Source organism: Harpia harpyja, chromosome 16 (assembly GCF_026419915.1).
Source record: "Harpia harpyja isolate bHarHar1 chromosome 16, bHarHar1 primary haplotype, whole genome shotgun sequence".
Taxonomy (NCBI): Eukaryota; Metazoa; Chordata; class Aves; order Accipitriformes; family Accipitridae; genus Harpia; species Harpia harpyja.
In genome coordinates, this window is record NC_068955.1 from 32,097,635 (window position 1) to 32,110,131 (window position 12,497).

At 68.8% G+C, this 12,497-nt stretch overlaps 1 protein-coding gene across 5 annotated transcripts in view; it reads right to left on the bottom strand.

Annotated features, from left to right (window-relative positions):
- The window catches only part of SYT7 (synaptotagmin 7), a 33,939-nt gene that overhangs the window by 7,142 nt on the left and 14,300 nt on the right, over window positions 1-12,497 (bottom strand). The window contains exons 3-7 of one of the 5 annotated variants that reach the window (XM_052811975.1): window positions 11,012-11,091; window positions 9,157-9,288; window positions 8,353-8,568; window positions 4,860-5,228; window positions 2,806-2,931 (exon numbers count right to left, since the gene is read on the bottom strand). In XM_052811975.1, coding sequence (XP_052667935.1) covers window positions 2,806-2,931; window positions 4,860-5,228; window positions 8,353-8,568; window positions 9,157-9,288; window positions 11,012-11,091 — 923 coding nt within the window. The remainder of the gene's footprint in view (window positions 1-2,805; window positions 2,932-4,859; window positions 5,229-8,352; window positions 8,569-9,156; window positions 9,289-11,011; window positions 11,092-12,497) is intronic. The other 4 variants (XM_052811976.1, XM_052811979.1, XM_052811977.1 and 1 more) reach the window with 4 other exon arrangements.

Consider the following 12,497-nt stretch of genomic DNA (forward strand, 5'->3'; position numbering starts at 1 on the left):
CCAGCCTCCCCGCACAGAGGGACCCCGGCCGGTGCGGGCAACTGGTTCTGCCTACGCTGCCACCAGGTAGGGCCGGGTGCCCGCCGGTGCCCTGGGACCTGCGGCACGGCACCTCAGAGCACGGCAAGCAGGTCCCACGCTGCCCACGTCCCCGTCCCAACCCCGGCGGCCGCAGAGCCCACGGCGATGCCGGGGACAGACACCCGGCCCCGCGGCTACCCGGTTCCCACCAGCACCTACGGCTTTGGCCGTGCCTCACCCACGCGCGGCTCCTTTCCACCCCGGCGCGGGGCCGGGTGCTTAGCTGACCCATGGGTGCTTCGTGCTGCGGTGTGGGCTCGGTGCCCGGTGCTAAGTGCCACCCTTTCCTTCATGCCGTCGAGACCCCCCCCCTTCCCGGTGCCCCGCAGCCGAAACCGCTGCCCCGGCTGTCCCCGCACACCCTGGCTGGAGAAGCTGGGTCTGGAGGGGCCGTGCCGGCGGCTCCCGGTGGGCATGGTGCCGGGGAGGGAGAGACCCGGCGAGAGGGTGGGCAGCCGGGAGCTGCGGCGGGCACACAGACAGAGCAGCGATGGAGGCGGGCGGGCACAGACCGAGGCCGCGCTGCCACGATGCACGGGGACAACAGGGGACACAGGCACATGGCGGCAGGGATGGGGCAGCCCTGGGTGGCTCCTGCGGTGCGGACAGACCCAAGAGGGAGGGGATGCGCACACAGACAGGCACCCCACGATGCACCCCACGCTCCCACCCACCGCGGGCTCCTGCCTGAGCCGAAACACGGTGACAAACCGACAGACGGACCGACAGGCGCAAGCGCTGCCGGGACACACACACACGCGCACACGTCGCGGCGGGCAGCCACGCCGCCGGCACGGCCCCCGGCGTCGCGGCGGGCTCAGCGGGCAAAGCCACAACGCATGCCACGAGACACCCACCGACACGCCAAGCACACGCAGACACACGCCGATGGAGACGCTGCGGGGGGACCTGGGGGCGATGGGGACGGAGGCACACGCAGCGGCACGGGGCGGCCGCCCTCTCGCACACCCACGCGTACACGGCTCGCCCGCCCCGGCGGGACGGCACCCGGGGAGGACCGGAGAGCCTGAGGTAGCTGGGGAGGCAAAGTCAGGTTAAAAACAGAGCAAAAATGAAGGCGGAGGAGCCGGTGGCGGGGCCCGCTGGGCGAGGAGGCACCAGTGGAGCCGTGGATGCCGGGGCGGCGGGACGCACCGGCGGAGGTCGCGGACAGCGAGAGAGAGAGAGCGGGAAAAGAGCAAGAGAGAGGAGGAGTAGCATCGTCCACCGCCGGCCTGCCGGGAGGGAAAGGGGAGAGAAGAGCGGGATGGATGGACGGACGGAGAGCGGTTAGTCGCCGGGACAGGAGACACGCCGAGGTGCTGGGCTGGAGCCGCCGGGGACGGGCTGGAAGGAAGAAGCTGAGAAACGGGGACGGAGGAGACGTTTTGAGGCAGAAGAGCGGGCGGCCGGCAGCGCCGGGTGGGCAGGCGAGAGCGGAGGGTGCCGGGGCTCATCCCCTCCACCGGCCAAACCCACCGCGTCCCGAGGGAACGGGGAGCAGGAGGGAGATGGAGGCGGGGAGGCCATGCGTGCGCCAGGATGGGTCTTTCGGACCAGCGAGCTGGCGGGAAGCGGGGAGCAGGGTCTTGCTGCGGCACAGCCACCCACCCCCCGCGTCCGGCACCCAGCGTCCCCCGTCCCATCGCCCGGCACGGGACAGCCGGCACGGTACGGCACGGCGGCCGGTGCTCCCGGCAGGGACCGGCTGTGCAGCGCGACGCCGGGGAGGGAAGTGCTAAAAGATGGAGCGAAACCAAGCCGAGCAGGGTAAAAATAGCCGGTGGGCGAGAACGGTGCCAGTTCATTAACACGCCGAGCATGCGGGGAGGCAGCGCCCGCCGGCTTCACACCTCCTCCCCGCTCCGGAGGGGATTAACACCCCTCTCCCGGCAGCGTGGGGCCCCTCTGCTCCTGCCAGCCCTCGCCGACGGCCGCGGCTGAGTGCTGGCTGGGCTCTGGTGCCGGTGCCAGATGCGGTGCTGAGCCTTCGGCGCCCCGGGGAAGGCAGGGAGCAGCCGGAGGCGAGGGGCTGTGCCACGCTGCCGCGCAACTTGCTTGGAAGAGAAAGGGGGGGGGGGGTAATGCGTATGTGTCCCCCCCCCCGCCAGCCTGTGGCACTTGCTTTGCCCCCCGCCCCGGTCAGCCTTGGGGTTCGAGCAAGGGCTGAGGACATGCCACCGCAGGGATGTCCCCGGGGGAGCTGCCGGGCTGCAAACGGCCCCCCCCGGGCTGGAGGTCGCGGCAGCGCGGTGCCCGAGACATGCGTCGGGACGGGACGAGGCTCAGCTGCCGATGCGGCATCACCGGGGTGTCCCGTCCGTCCCCCCCCCCACCTTGTCCTCCCCTGCACCCCATTCTCCTCCCGGCACAGGGGCTCTCCCTTGCCCTGCGCCCCGCTCCCGAGCGTGTGCCCCCCCCCCTTCCAGCATGCAGCCAGGGCGGGGGGGCTGGTGGCCAGGGGATGGCAGGAGGGAGAGGGCAGGGAGGGAGGAGGACGGGATGGGGGTCCTCTCGGTGCCGCCGCTCCGGAGGCAGAACCGCGGGTGCCGGCAGGGGAGAGCCGCAGATGTCACCGTGCCCGCTGGGCCACCCTGTGCCGCTCCAACCTTCGCGTTCCACGAGGCCAGCCTCCTCCTCCTCCTCCTCCTCCTCCTCCTCCTCCACCCTGGGTGAGGCCCTCGTCTCCTCCTCCTGCGGGACTGCCCTCGTCCTCGCTCATACCTCTTGTCCCCCTGAGCGTTCGGCTGGTTCGGCTGCGTCCCAGCGGGTTGCAGGTCGGGGATATTGGCAAAGTCATCTTGCTCTGAGAGTCCCAAAACCAGGGATAACACCACCATCCGGCCTTCCCTGCCCAGGCGGCCCCGCAGGCGGCGGGAAAGAGAGAAAGAGAGAGAGGAGAACACAGCATCAGGCGGGGAACCGGCAGGAGCGGCGGCACCCCGCGGTCCCCCCCGACGGCGAGGGGGGACCCCGGCTCTGCCCGCCGGCCCCCGCGCGGGAGACGATGTCCGGGATGGGCGCAGAGGGCTGTGGGGAGAAAGGTGTCGGCTCCGGTGAGCCCGGCACACGTGGGTACCACCGCCACCCCTCTCCTCCGCCGGTCCAGGCAGGGAGGATGCCGAGGTCCTGCCGAGGGGGGAGAAGGTGCCCGGAGGGGCTGGGGACGAGGGACGGTGAGAAGGGAGTGAGGTCCCAGCATCCTTCCCTGGAGGAGGAGATGGCGGTGCCACGGCCGAGGCTCTTTGCCCCCTTTCCGGCGCTGCATCCCCGGGGCCCGTAACCGCATTTACGCCACGGTGCCGGGGAGGCGGGCGGGAGGGTAAACAGAGTAAAGAGCAAAAGCAAAGTTAATGGCTTTTGGAAAGCGGCGGTGGTAAATGGCAGCGGCTCCTCCGCGGGCAAATGGCGCGCCGGCTCGGCACGTCCTGGCTCTGCGGCTGCTCCCCCCTCGCCAATTAAGGCTGGAACCAGCGCCGATGCTGGGTAAACAGGGAGGAACGTGACCCTCGGGACGGCTAATGAGCCACATCTCAACATCGGGGAGCTGGCAAATGGAGCCGGCGAGCAACCTCTCGGTGAGATAAGGCAGAGATGGCACGGTGCTGGGCAGGCAGAGCCGAGAGGGGCACCGACCGGCTGGCGGTGAGGAGGGGGGGGGTCACGGCCGGTGCCAGAGCTGGGAGGGGACCCCGGGGTGCCCCTGCCTGCTTGGAGGAAGGTTCAACCCTCTCTCCAGGGCTGCCTGCGCAGGCAGGAGCGGGGTGGGCAGCCAAACTTGTGTCTCTGGGGGCCTTTCCCACCTAATTCTGATGCAGAAGGTGCTGCGCTGACTCACACAAGGGCAGGATCAGGCCTGTCCCCCCCCCCCAACCCCGAGCGCTACCAGCCTGCGGGAAGCACAGCCGGGACGCGAGCATCCCCTCTCCCTGGGTGCTGGGGGGCAAACGGAGGCCAGGAGGGAGCGGGATGACCCCGGGGAGGATGGAGGAGCAGGCGGGGGGGGGACCGGCTCTGTAGAGGAGTGACAATGTCATGTGCCGAGATACGGCAGCAGCACAGGACTCAGATTAGTCCTCGGCTTTTTGAGGTTTGAAAGCCAGCGCTGATACGGGAGATAGGGTTAAGCCAGATTAAAGATCACACGGCTCCGGCAGCTCCGAGCAGGCTGCCTCTGCGGCTCCCAGCCCGGGCAAAAGGCAGCCTGGCAGGCTGCGATAGCGGGGCACAACAGACGGTCACCCCTGCACGGGGGCCACCGCTGGCATGGCTGTCCCCCCCCCACCTCCCTGGGGCAATGTCACTCTCTGGGGACCACAGCGGTGGCTCGTCCCACGGGCTGGAACATCCCTGAACTCCAAAGGGGATCTGAGCACCCACACCGGCCGGTGATGCAGCGGGTGATCCGCGGCAAAGCCACGGGGCAAAACAAGTTGAGGGGAGCGCGCGAGACCCTTCCCTCAGCCCCCCAGGCTGGGTGAGCTGCCCCTGCCCCCCGGGATGGGGCCGGAGGGGACCCGGCTTTTCCCACCGGTCACGGGCAGCATTTCCCCAGGGTGGTGCCAGCTGAGCAGCCGCGCCGGGGCGAGTAAAGGAGAGAGCAGAGGAGAGAGCCACGGAGCGAGCAAAGGAGAGAGCAAAGGAGCGAGCCATGGAGAGAGCAAAGGAGCAAGCAAAGGAGAAAGCAGAGCAGGGAGTGATGGAGAAAGCAGAGGAGAGAGTGATGGAGAGAGCGATGGAGAGAGCGATGGAGAGAGCGATGGAGAGCGCACACTTACAGGAAGGACTTCATGTCCAAGCCGCGGTTGCGGATTTGCCCCACCATGTGGTCCCAGCTGCCGGGATTGGAGCGGCTCCGGCCGCCAGCCGTCCGATGCTTGGAGCCGGCGGCGATGCCCTGGCGCGCCTGGCCGCCGCGGGAGCCCCGGGGGTTGCCGGCGCCGGCGGAGGAGCCGCTGTGGGCCTGGAGGTGGCCCAGGCTCTGGCTGGTGGTGGGCTGGCTGTGGTTGGCGCGTTGGTGCTGGCTGAGGGGCTGCTGCAGACTTTGCTGGCGCATGAGCGTGCGGGGCCTCTGGCATTTGGGGTCGCCTGCTGAGGTGGGGATATACTCAAGGGTAGTGGCTGTGGACAAGGTGGAGTCCTCGAAACTTAGGGAGAGGAAGGGCAGAGGAGAGGAGAGAAAGGAGAAGAAGGTGAAGGGGCAAAATTGGAGGAAGGAAAAGAAGAGAGTTAGAGAGAAGATGCCCCAGCGCAGGGAGCGCTCCGGCAGGGGCCAGCGGATGCAGCGACCGGTTCCTCTGCCTCTCGGCCGCGGCTCGGCCTCGCCGGCAGCACGGGGCTCTCGCGCTGCCGCCATCTCGCCCGTCCTGCTTCCCGGGCCCCCTCCCGGGCTGCCGGGGGGCTCGGCCGCGGCACGGTGGCACCCGGCCGGCTGGGTGCCCTCCCGCTCCCGCGGCTGCCGTGCAGCCGGCGCCTTCCCAGCACGCCGGCCGACCTCGTCTGCGAGCTAATTAGGCTGCTGCGTGAAGGCGAATCCCGCGGCGCCCGCTCACGTGCCGCCAGCCAGCCCGCCCCGTCCCCGTCCCCGTCCCTCCCAGCCCAGCACCCAGCCGCCAGCACCGCCGGGTCTCAGCATCCCTCGCCTTGTGGGACCGTGCCGGCCGGGGGCTCCCACAGCGACGGAGGGGCCGAGCCCACCGTGGCCGTGGCGTGCCAGCGAGCCGGGTGTCCCCAGGGCCGAGGCAGGCTGCCAGTGGAGAGGGATCCCGCTGGGGTGGGAGTCCGGCCGTGCTCCCAGCCCCCCCCCCCCCCATGATCATGGGATGGGAGGCGATGGGGACATGGCCCCGGCGGGACCGGGAGCGTGGAGAAGCCCGGCCCTGGGCAGACGGGCTTCGTCTGGCCGGCGGAGAGGGAAGAGCAGGCGAGAGGCCGGCGGGGGAAGCGGCGGTGCCCGTCGCTGGCCATGCAGCCGGCCCCGCGCCGGGGCGGCAGCACATGCGTGGCACAGCCCATGCAGCCGGGCAGGAGCTCCGGGCACGGCGCTGATGCCCATGGCAGCCTGCAAAGCTGGTGGGTGCGAGACCAGGGGGTCAAGCCAGCCTGGCAAAAACCCTCAGGGGTCCTCGATGCACGAGGGCAGGGACCCCCCTGGGACCACCGCCCCGCCTGGCACCGGGGAATTGCCTTCAGCAGCGGCCGACGACCTTACCCCGGTCCCGGCGCTGCCTGAGGCCGGCCGGGGTGCCGGCTGAAACCGCGTGGCGAAGCTGTGCCGTCGTGCATTGCCAGCAGCGGGGGGACAGAGAGGGAGGGGGGAAGGATAAATAGCTTTAAAAAAAAAACAAGAAAAAAAAGAGGTGAAGAAAGAGTGAAAGGTGAGAGAAAGAGAGAGAAGAGGGAGGGAAGTTGAGAGGAGCGGAGAGCTGGGACAGATCTGGCCCCACGGCCGGGGCCGGAGGCACACGCGGGGCACTGCCTGGGCGCTGCGCCACCCCCCCCCGCGCCTGCCACCGACCTCCTTTCGTTTTCCTATCAAATCCTAAATTAGTTCAATTTACAACCTCTCAGTCACAGGAAACTAAATCTGGCTCCTCTCGGCCTGGCGCCAGCTGGAGGCGCGAGCTCCTGCCAGCACCGTGCCAGGCGGCAGCACGCCCTGCCCGCACACCCTGCCTGTGCCTGTGTCCGTCCCCCCCCCAGTACCAGGGGAGGGGTACAGCAGCCGGACCCCCAGCATGGCCCCCCATGAACACCCCCAAACCCGAAGGCTCTGCGCAAAAGAGATGCTGAAAGGCAGGATGCTTCACCGGCACCTTCCACATCCCCTTAACTCTGCCCCCGCCGCCTGCGCCAGCCCAGCGCTCTGCGGCGGCCGTCCATCCGTCGTCCGTCTGTCCGGCTCCCAGCCCCTCGGGGCTTTGGAGCTACCAGCCAGGACAGCAGAGCCCATCGCCGCACCGGCGCTGCCCCAGCCGATGCGGCACGGTTGCCGGCACAGCCCGGCTGTGAGTCAGCGGGAGCGGAGGTGCCGAGCGGCGCGCGGGCGCGCGTCCACGGCTCTCGGCACGGCAGCTGCGCGATGCCTTTTCTTAGCCGGCCTTCGCCCATCCCGCCGGAGGAGCCCGGGCTCCCAGCGGGTTTCGCTTCTCCGCCGAGACGGAGCGTGGCTGAAGGCTGCACAGCTACCCCTCTTCCCAGCAGCCGAGACGGAGCACACCAACATCACGCCAAATGGGCGGCCGTGGCTCTGAACACTGGGGACACCAATCTTTGGGGCTCCAGGAGGCATTTGGGATTTGTCCAAGGCGGCAGGACTGGCCTTTTGCTTTTGAAAAGGTTTTCTCCCCACCGACAAGGCTGGAAGAAGCAGCTGGGACGAGGCACGCCAGCCCCGGGGAAGCACCTTTGCCATCACCACCGACCTCTCCGCGGGTACCGGGGCCGCTGCCGGGACCTGCCGGCTGCTCTGCCGGCAGCACAGCGCTCGGGCTGCCGCGCAGTCGGAGGCTGCTGCGTCCCGGCGCAGGGAACCGCAGCAGAGACCAGAAACATAGGACGGAGCCCACAGCCAGATAAATCACCGCCATCTCCCCCGGCAGAGCTACGGTCGCTGCCAGCAGCGGAGGGTCTCGCCGAGACCCCCGCCCAGCCTGCCTGGGCCACGAGCCCTGCGGAATGTGCCAAAGCTCTGGTTTTCCCCTAAATCTGATAAACCCCCGACTTTCCCCAACTCTCCCCCGGCATCTGGGTGGTGGAACCGCAAGCGAGGTGTCGGCGCCGGGTCTCGTGGCTGTGCCGCAGCACCGTGGAGGGAAGAGGCTGGCGATGCCACGCACCATCCCTAACGGCTGCATCCCAGGGATGGGGACACGGGAGAGCAGCTCCTGCCATCGGGCCATCACTAAGATGGTGTTCCCTGCCCCGGGGACCCTCACCGGCGATGCCGAGCTGCTTCCCACCGGCATCGGGCAAAGCCACGGTGCTGGAAATGTGCCGGGGACAGCACCCGAAGGCGCTCCTCCTGCCCGGCTGGGGCTTGAGCCCCGCAGCCCCCTCCTCCGCTCCCCCCGAGCCGAAACGCTGCCAAAACACTGCTGGGGGGGGGCCTGGGCAGCTCCTCGCCTTCCTCGGCGCGGTGTGGCCGGGGGAATCTCTCGGCGGCCCCCCCCGTCCGAGCACAGCCCGCAAAGGGGAGCGGGTACCCGGGCACGCCGGCGGCGGCAGGGGTCCGTGCCGGGGTGCCGTGCCGGACCGTGCGTGCTCACTCACTTGGACAGGCTGAGCTTCCCTGCGGCCAAGTGGCTCTGCACCGTGTGCCAGCGGCCTCGCGCCGCCTTCCCCGTGCCGGGCTCGCTGTGGGCAGAGACGCTGCTCCTCATGCCGTCCTCGCCGAGCCGCTGCTTCTCCCCGGGGCGGCCATCACGCTCCCCCGCCAACCCCGCGGCGGCCGATGCCGTCAGCTTGGCCCCTGATAACAGAGAGCCACTGGGCCGGGCCGGCGGCCGGACCCCCCCAGACAGACACGAAGGGAGCCGGACGGACGGACGGACGGACGGACGTGGAAGGGGGGGGAGCCGTTTTGATAGGGGTTGGGGGGTACGAGGGGAGGGGGAGAGAGCCGGAGGGGGACAGACGGACAAGAGACGGACAGACAGACAGAGAGAGAGAGAGAGACATCAGCACTGCAAAAGAAAAGGGGTCCTGGCCGCGGGGGGGGGGGGGTGTGTGCGCGGGGGGCCTCGGCAAAACCGTCCAAAATAAAGGGGGGAGGAGGGCGAGGGTCAGGGCGGGGGTCCCGCTCGCCGGCAGCCCAGCCCCGGTGGGGACCCGTCCCCGCGCCGAGTGGGTGCCCCCAACGCGCAACCCCGTCCTGCGCCGCCGCGAGGTGGGGGGACCCGCCGCGGCCCCGGCCGCCCCCGGGGGGAGCGGGAAGGAGGGGTTGCTCGTCTCCATGGGGCTGCCCATGGGGTGGCGTGCGGGGAGCCCGGGAGGAGGAGGAGGAGGAGGAGGAAGGCGAGTGGGTGCTGCCCATATACTCACTACACGGAGCAAACCCGGTAAGGAGAGACTCACTTGAGGGAAAGCCGCGGATCACCGTACGGGGCGTAAGGTGAAATGTTTAGTATAAACTCCTTGGGAGGGTAGGAGCTCCATTTCTGCTGCACTGTGTTGTCATTGTTATTCCAAAAGTCTCTGTCTAGATCGCTACAGCGGCCGGAGACCAGGGGAGAAAGAAAAGGGAAATACAAGAGAGAGAAGCTGAATTCCTGCGAGAGGGGAGGAAAAGCAGCCCTCCGCCCCTGGAGCGCCAGGATCCTGCGGAGAGAGACGGGGCGCACGGCTGCCCACCCCTCAGACACCGACACAAACACACACACACGCACACGGACAGACGGACGGATGGACGGAGCAGGGCAGAGCTGCGGAGAGACAGGAGCGGGTGGCTCCACCAGCTGGGAAGGAGAGAAGGATGGTGTGGGGTTAGAGAGGTGCCAGCGAGCACGGTGCCGGCACGGCGTCCCCGGCACGCGTGTCCGTGCATCCTCGGCACGCGTGTCTGTGCGTCCTCGCCTCCTCAACAGCCGGGTCCTGGAAGCGCACGCCGCTCGGTTAACCGTGACGCTGCCGCGTGTCGGAGACCCCTCCGGGTCCCCTCCTGCCGAACCAACCCGCTGCCGGCACGGACCCTGAACCGAGCAGCTCCTTGCCGGCGCTGGGGGGGGATTTGAAAAGCCTCCGGTGCCCAGCCCTCACACCCCTCGTCGATGCCCACCTGCGGCTCGGCGTTGAGCCCGGCCGCACGGACCCTGCCGGAGCTGGGGAGGGAAAGCCGCGTGTGCTTTACCGTCGGGAGGGGACGTGCCTCCCCCTCCGGTCCCAGCGGGGCACGGCCAGCGCCGGTGTGGCCAGGAGCAGCCGGCCAGGCTGTGCCCAGGTGGAGGGGTGCCCGAGGTAGCCCCAGACGCCTGCACCCCAGTAACACCCTGGGCAGGAGGCCAGGCCAGCCAAGGGAGGTTTGCAATAGCCTTACTCCAGGCAGGGGCTATTTCCCTCCTGGTGGTCCAGCCCTGGCTCCCCTCAAGAGCCCTGGGGGGTGCCAGGGGGTGCGGGGGACAGAGCTGGAGCTGGGGTGCCCAGGAGAGCCCCCCCGCTTTGGCAGCCAACCCCCCCACCTCCCTCCCTACCCAGCGCCGTGAGACCCCCCCGGTTCCTCTCTCCTTTCCCCGTCGCATCCCCGATGCCGGTGGTCTGCAGAGCCGTGCCAGCCGCGCAGGCAGCGGGGCCGGGGAGGGCTCCGTCAGCGGGGCAGGGCTCAGGCTTTGCATTGCCCAGACCCAGGACATCCCTGGGGACACCCGTGCTGAGGTCCCCGTGGCTCCATCTGGTCCTGCCCGCAGCTCGGCGGGTGAGCCAGGAGAGGTACCAGAGGGTGCTGGAGAGACCCGCCAGCTCTCCCGGTCTCCCACAGCCCCTTTCCCACTGGGGCTGGGGGACCTGGGGACACCTCCGCCCCGACCTGGGGGGGGACCATCCCACCCTGCGGGCAGCTGCAGGAGGAGCAGGGATCGGCGACGTTTTTGGCACAGCCGTCGCTCGCTCTCCCCGGCAGCCCTTGCAGCCCCTGGGACAGAGCCGGGCAAGCAGCCGCTGCCAAATTTGCTCTGCCAGGGCTGGGCTGGGCACGGCCCCCTCCTCGCTGGGAGCAGAAGGACGGCCACCTCCGTCCCCAAGGAGGGATCTCCCTGCTGCCGGTGGGGACGGCACCCATTCGGCACCGGTCCCCACGCGGGGAGGGCACCCACGACTGGGGGATGGCCCGTGGCAGAGGGCAGGGTGCTGAGCGGGCTGCGGCTGTGCCAGACCCGTGGGCAGAGAGGTTCCCGGCGCCGCAGCCCCCTGCCCCTCTCCCCCCTACCCTGGCACCTACTTGATGGTTTTCTTTTCACTGCGGCCTCGGCTGGAGTCCGGAGTTCCCACGGTCTCCAGGGAAGTCTTGTAACGCTTACCCTGCGGAGAGGAGAGGGGGGGTCAGGGGGCAGCAGGGACACCCCCACCGCACCGGCAGCCACAGAGCATCGCGGCAGAGGACAGGGATGGGAGCCGCCGGGGCTGCACCTCCATCAGCTGGAGGGTTTGACCTGGATTTTGCCCTTTTCCCTTACAGCCTCCTGGTCGCCAGGCTCCATCCCATCAAGCCGGGCAGCAAAACTCCCGATAGCTTCATCCCTTGGCCCTTACGAGCCAGCAAAGGCAGCGGGGAGATGCTGGCCTGGCCACCCTGGCTCCCGGGCACCGTCCCCAAGGGGCTGGAGGGCAGAGGGGGGGCTCGTGCCCTGCGTCGCCCCAAGGACAGAGCAGCAGCCACCGCCTGCGTACCCTTCCACAGCCTCACTGGGGGAGGAGCGGGTAATTTTAGGATTAATTGAACCTGAATTAATTGAGTTCACCTTCCCCACCGAAAGGGAAGAGCTGCCATATGATAATGAAGCGGGCGCTCGCTCCTAACTGGGACTTGTAATCAGGGCACTTCACTGTGATTTCCGACGGCGGGTTCAGCGTGCTGCTCCGATCCAGGGCGGACAAGAGCGCAATTAATGCCAATTAGCAAACGATTAGGAGTGGAGGCTGCTTCGCGCAGGTGCTGGGAGGCCGAGCTGGGATGGGAGCAGATGCCGGAGCAGGCTGGGGTTGCGGACCAGCCCTCCCACCACGGTGGCCCTGGACCTGCGAGCATCCCTCCTGCAGGAGCCAGCCCTGCGTGGAGCCTGCCCGTGAAACAGAGAGTATTTCTCCCTTCTCCTTCTCTCCAGCCTCATCACCTCTGCACGGAGCCGGCTCCTCGGCAGTACTGCGTCAAAGAACTCCCTGCACCCTCGGCACGGGTGTCCTTGGACAGCCGTGGGCTCGTTCTGCCGGGAGCTGCAGGGATGCCAGATCTCCTTCTTCCTTGGATGCCCACGGGCTAATCCTGCCGGGAGGCACAGGAATGCCCGACCTCCTTGGACACCCATGGGCCATCCTGGAGGGAGTCAGCCCTGAGCCCTTGTGCTCAGCGTTGTCCCCAGCCGGCCACGGCAGAGGGCTTGTGGGGACACGGCAGCAGCGGCTGCTGGCCCATGCTCTCCCAGCACTAGCCAACCCGGTGCGGATGCAGACGGGGGCCAGCCCGGCAGGCGCTCGGCGAGTTTGGCCGTGGTTCCCGCGCAGCCGTTCCAGCTCCGCGCGCCGTCGAGGGCCGGCCGGGACGCGCTTTTCCATTCCCAGCCTGAACGCCTTCCCAGCCAATTTATACTTATTTGTTCCTCTGCCAGCTTCGTCCTTCAGCACAATCCGCTCTTCTCCTCCCCGGTGCTTAACCCTTCGCCACCTCCCTCTCCAGCCTGCCCTTCCCTGGGGGGCACCAGCCGGGTTTG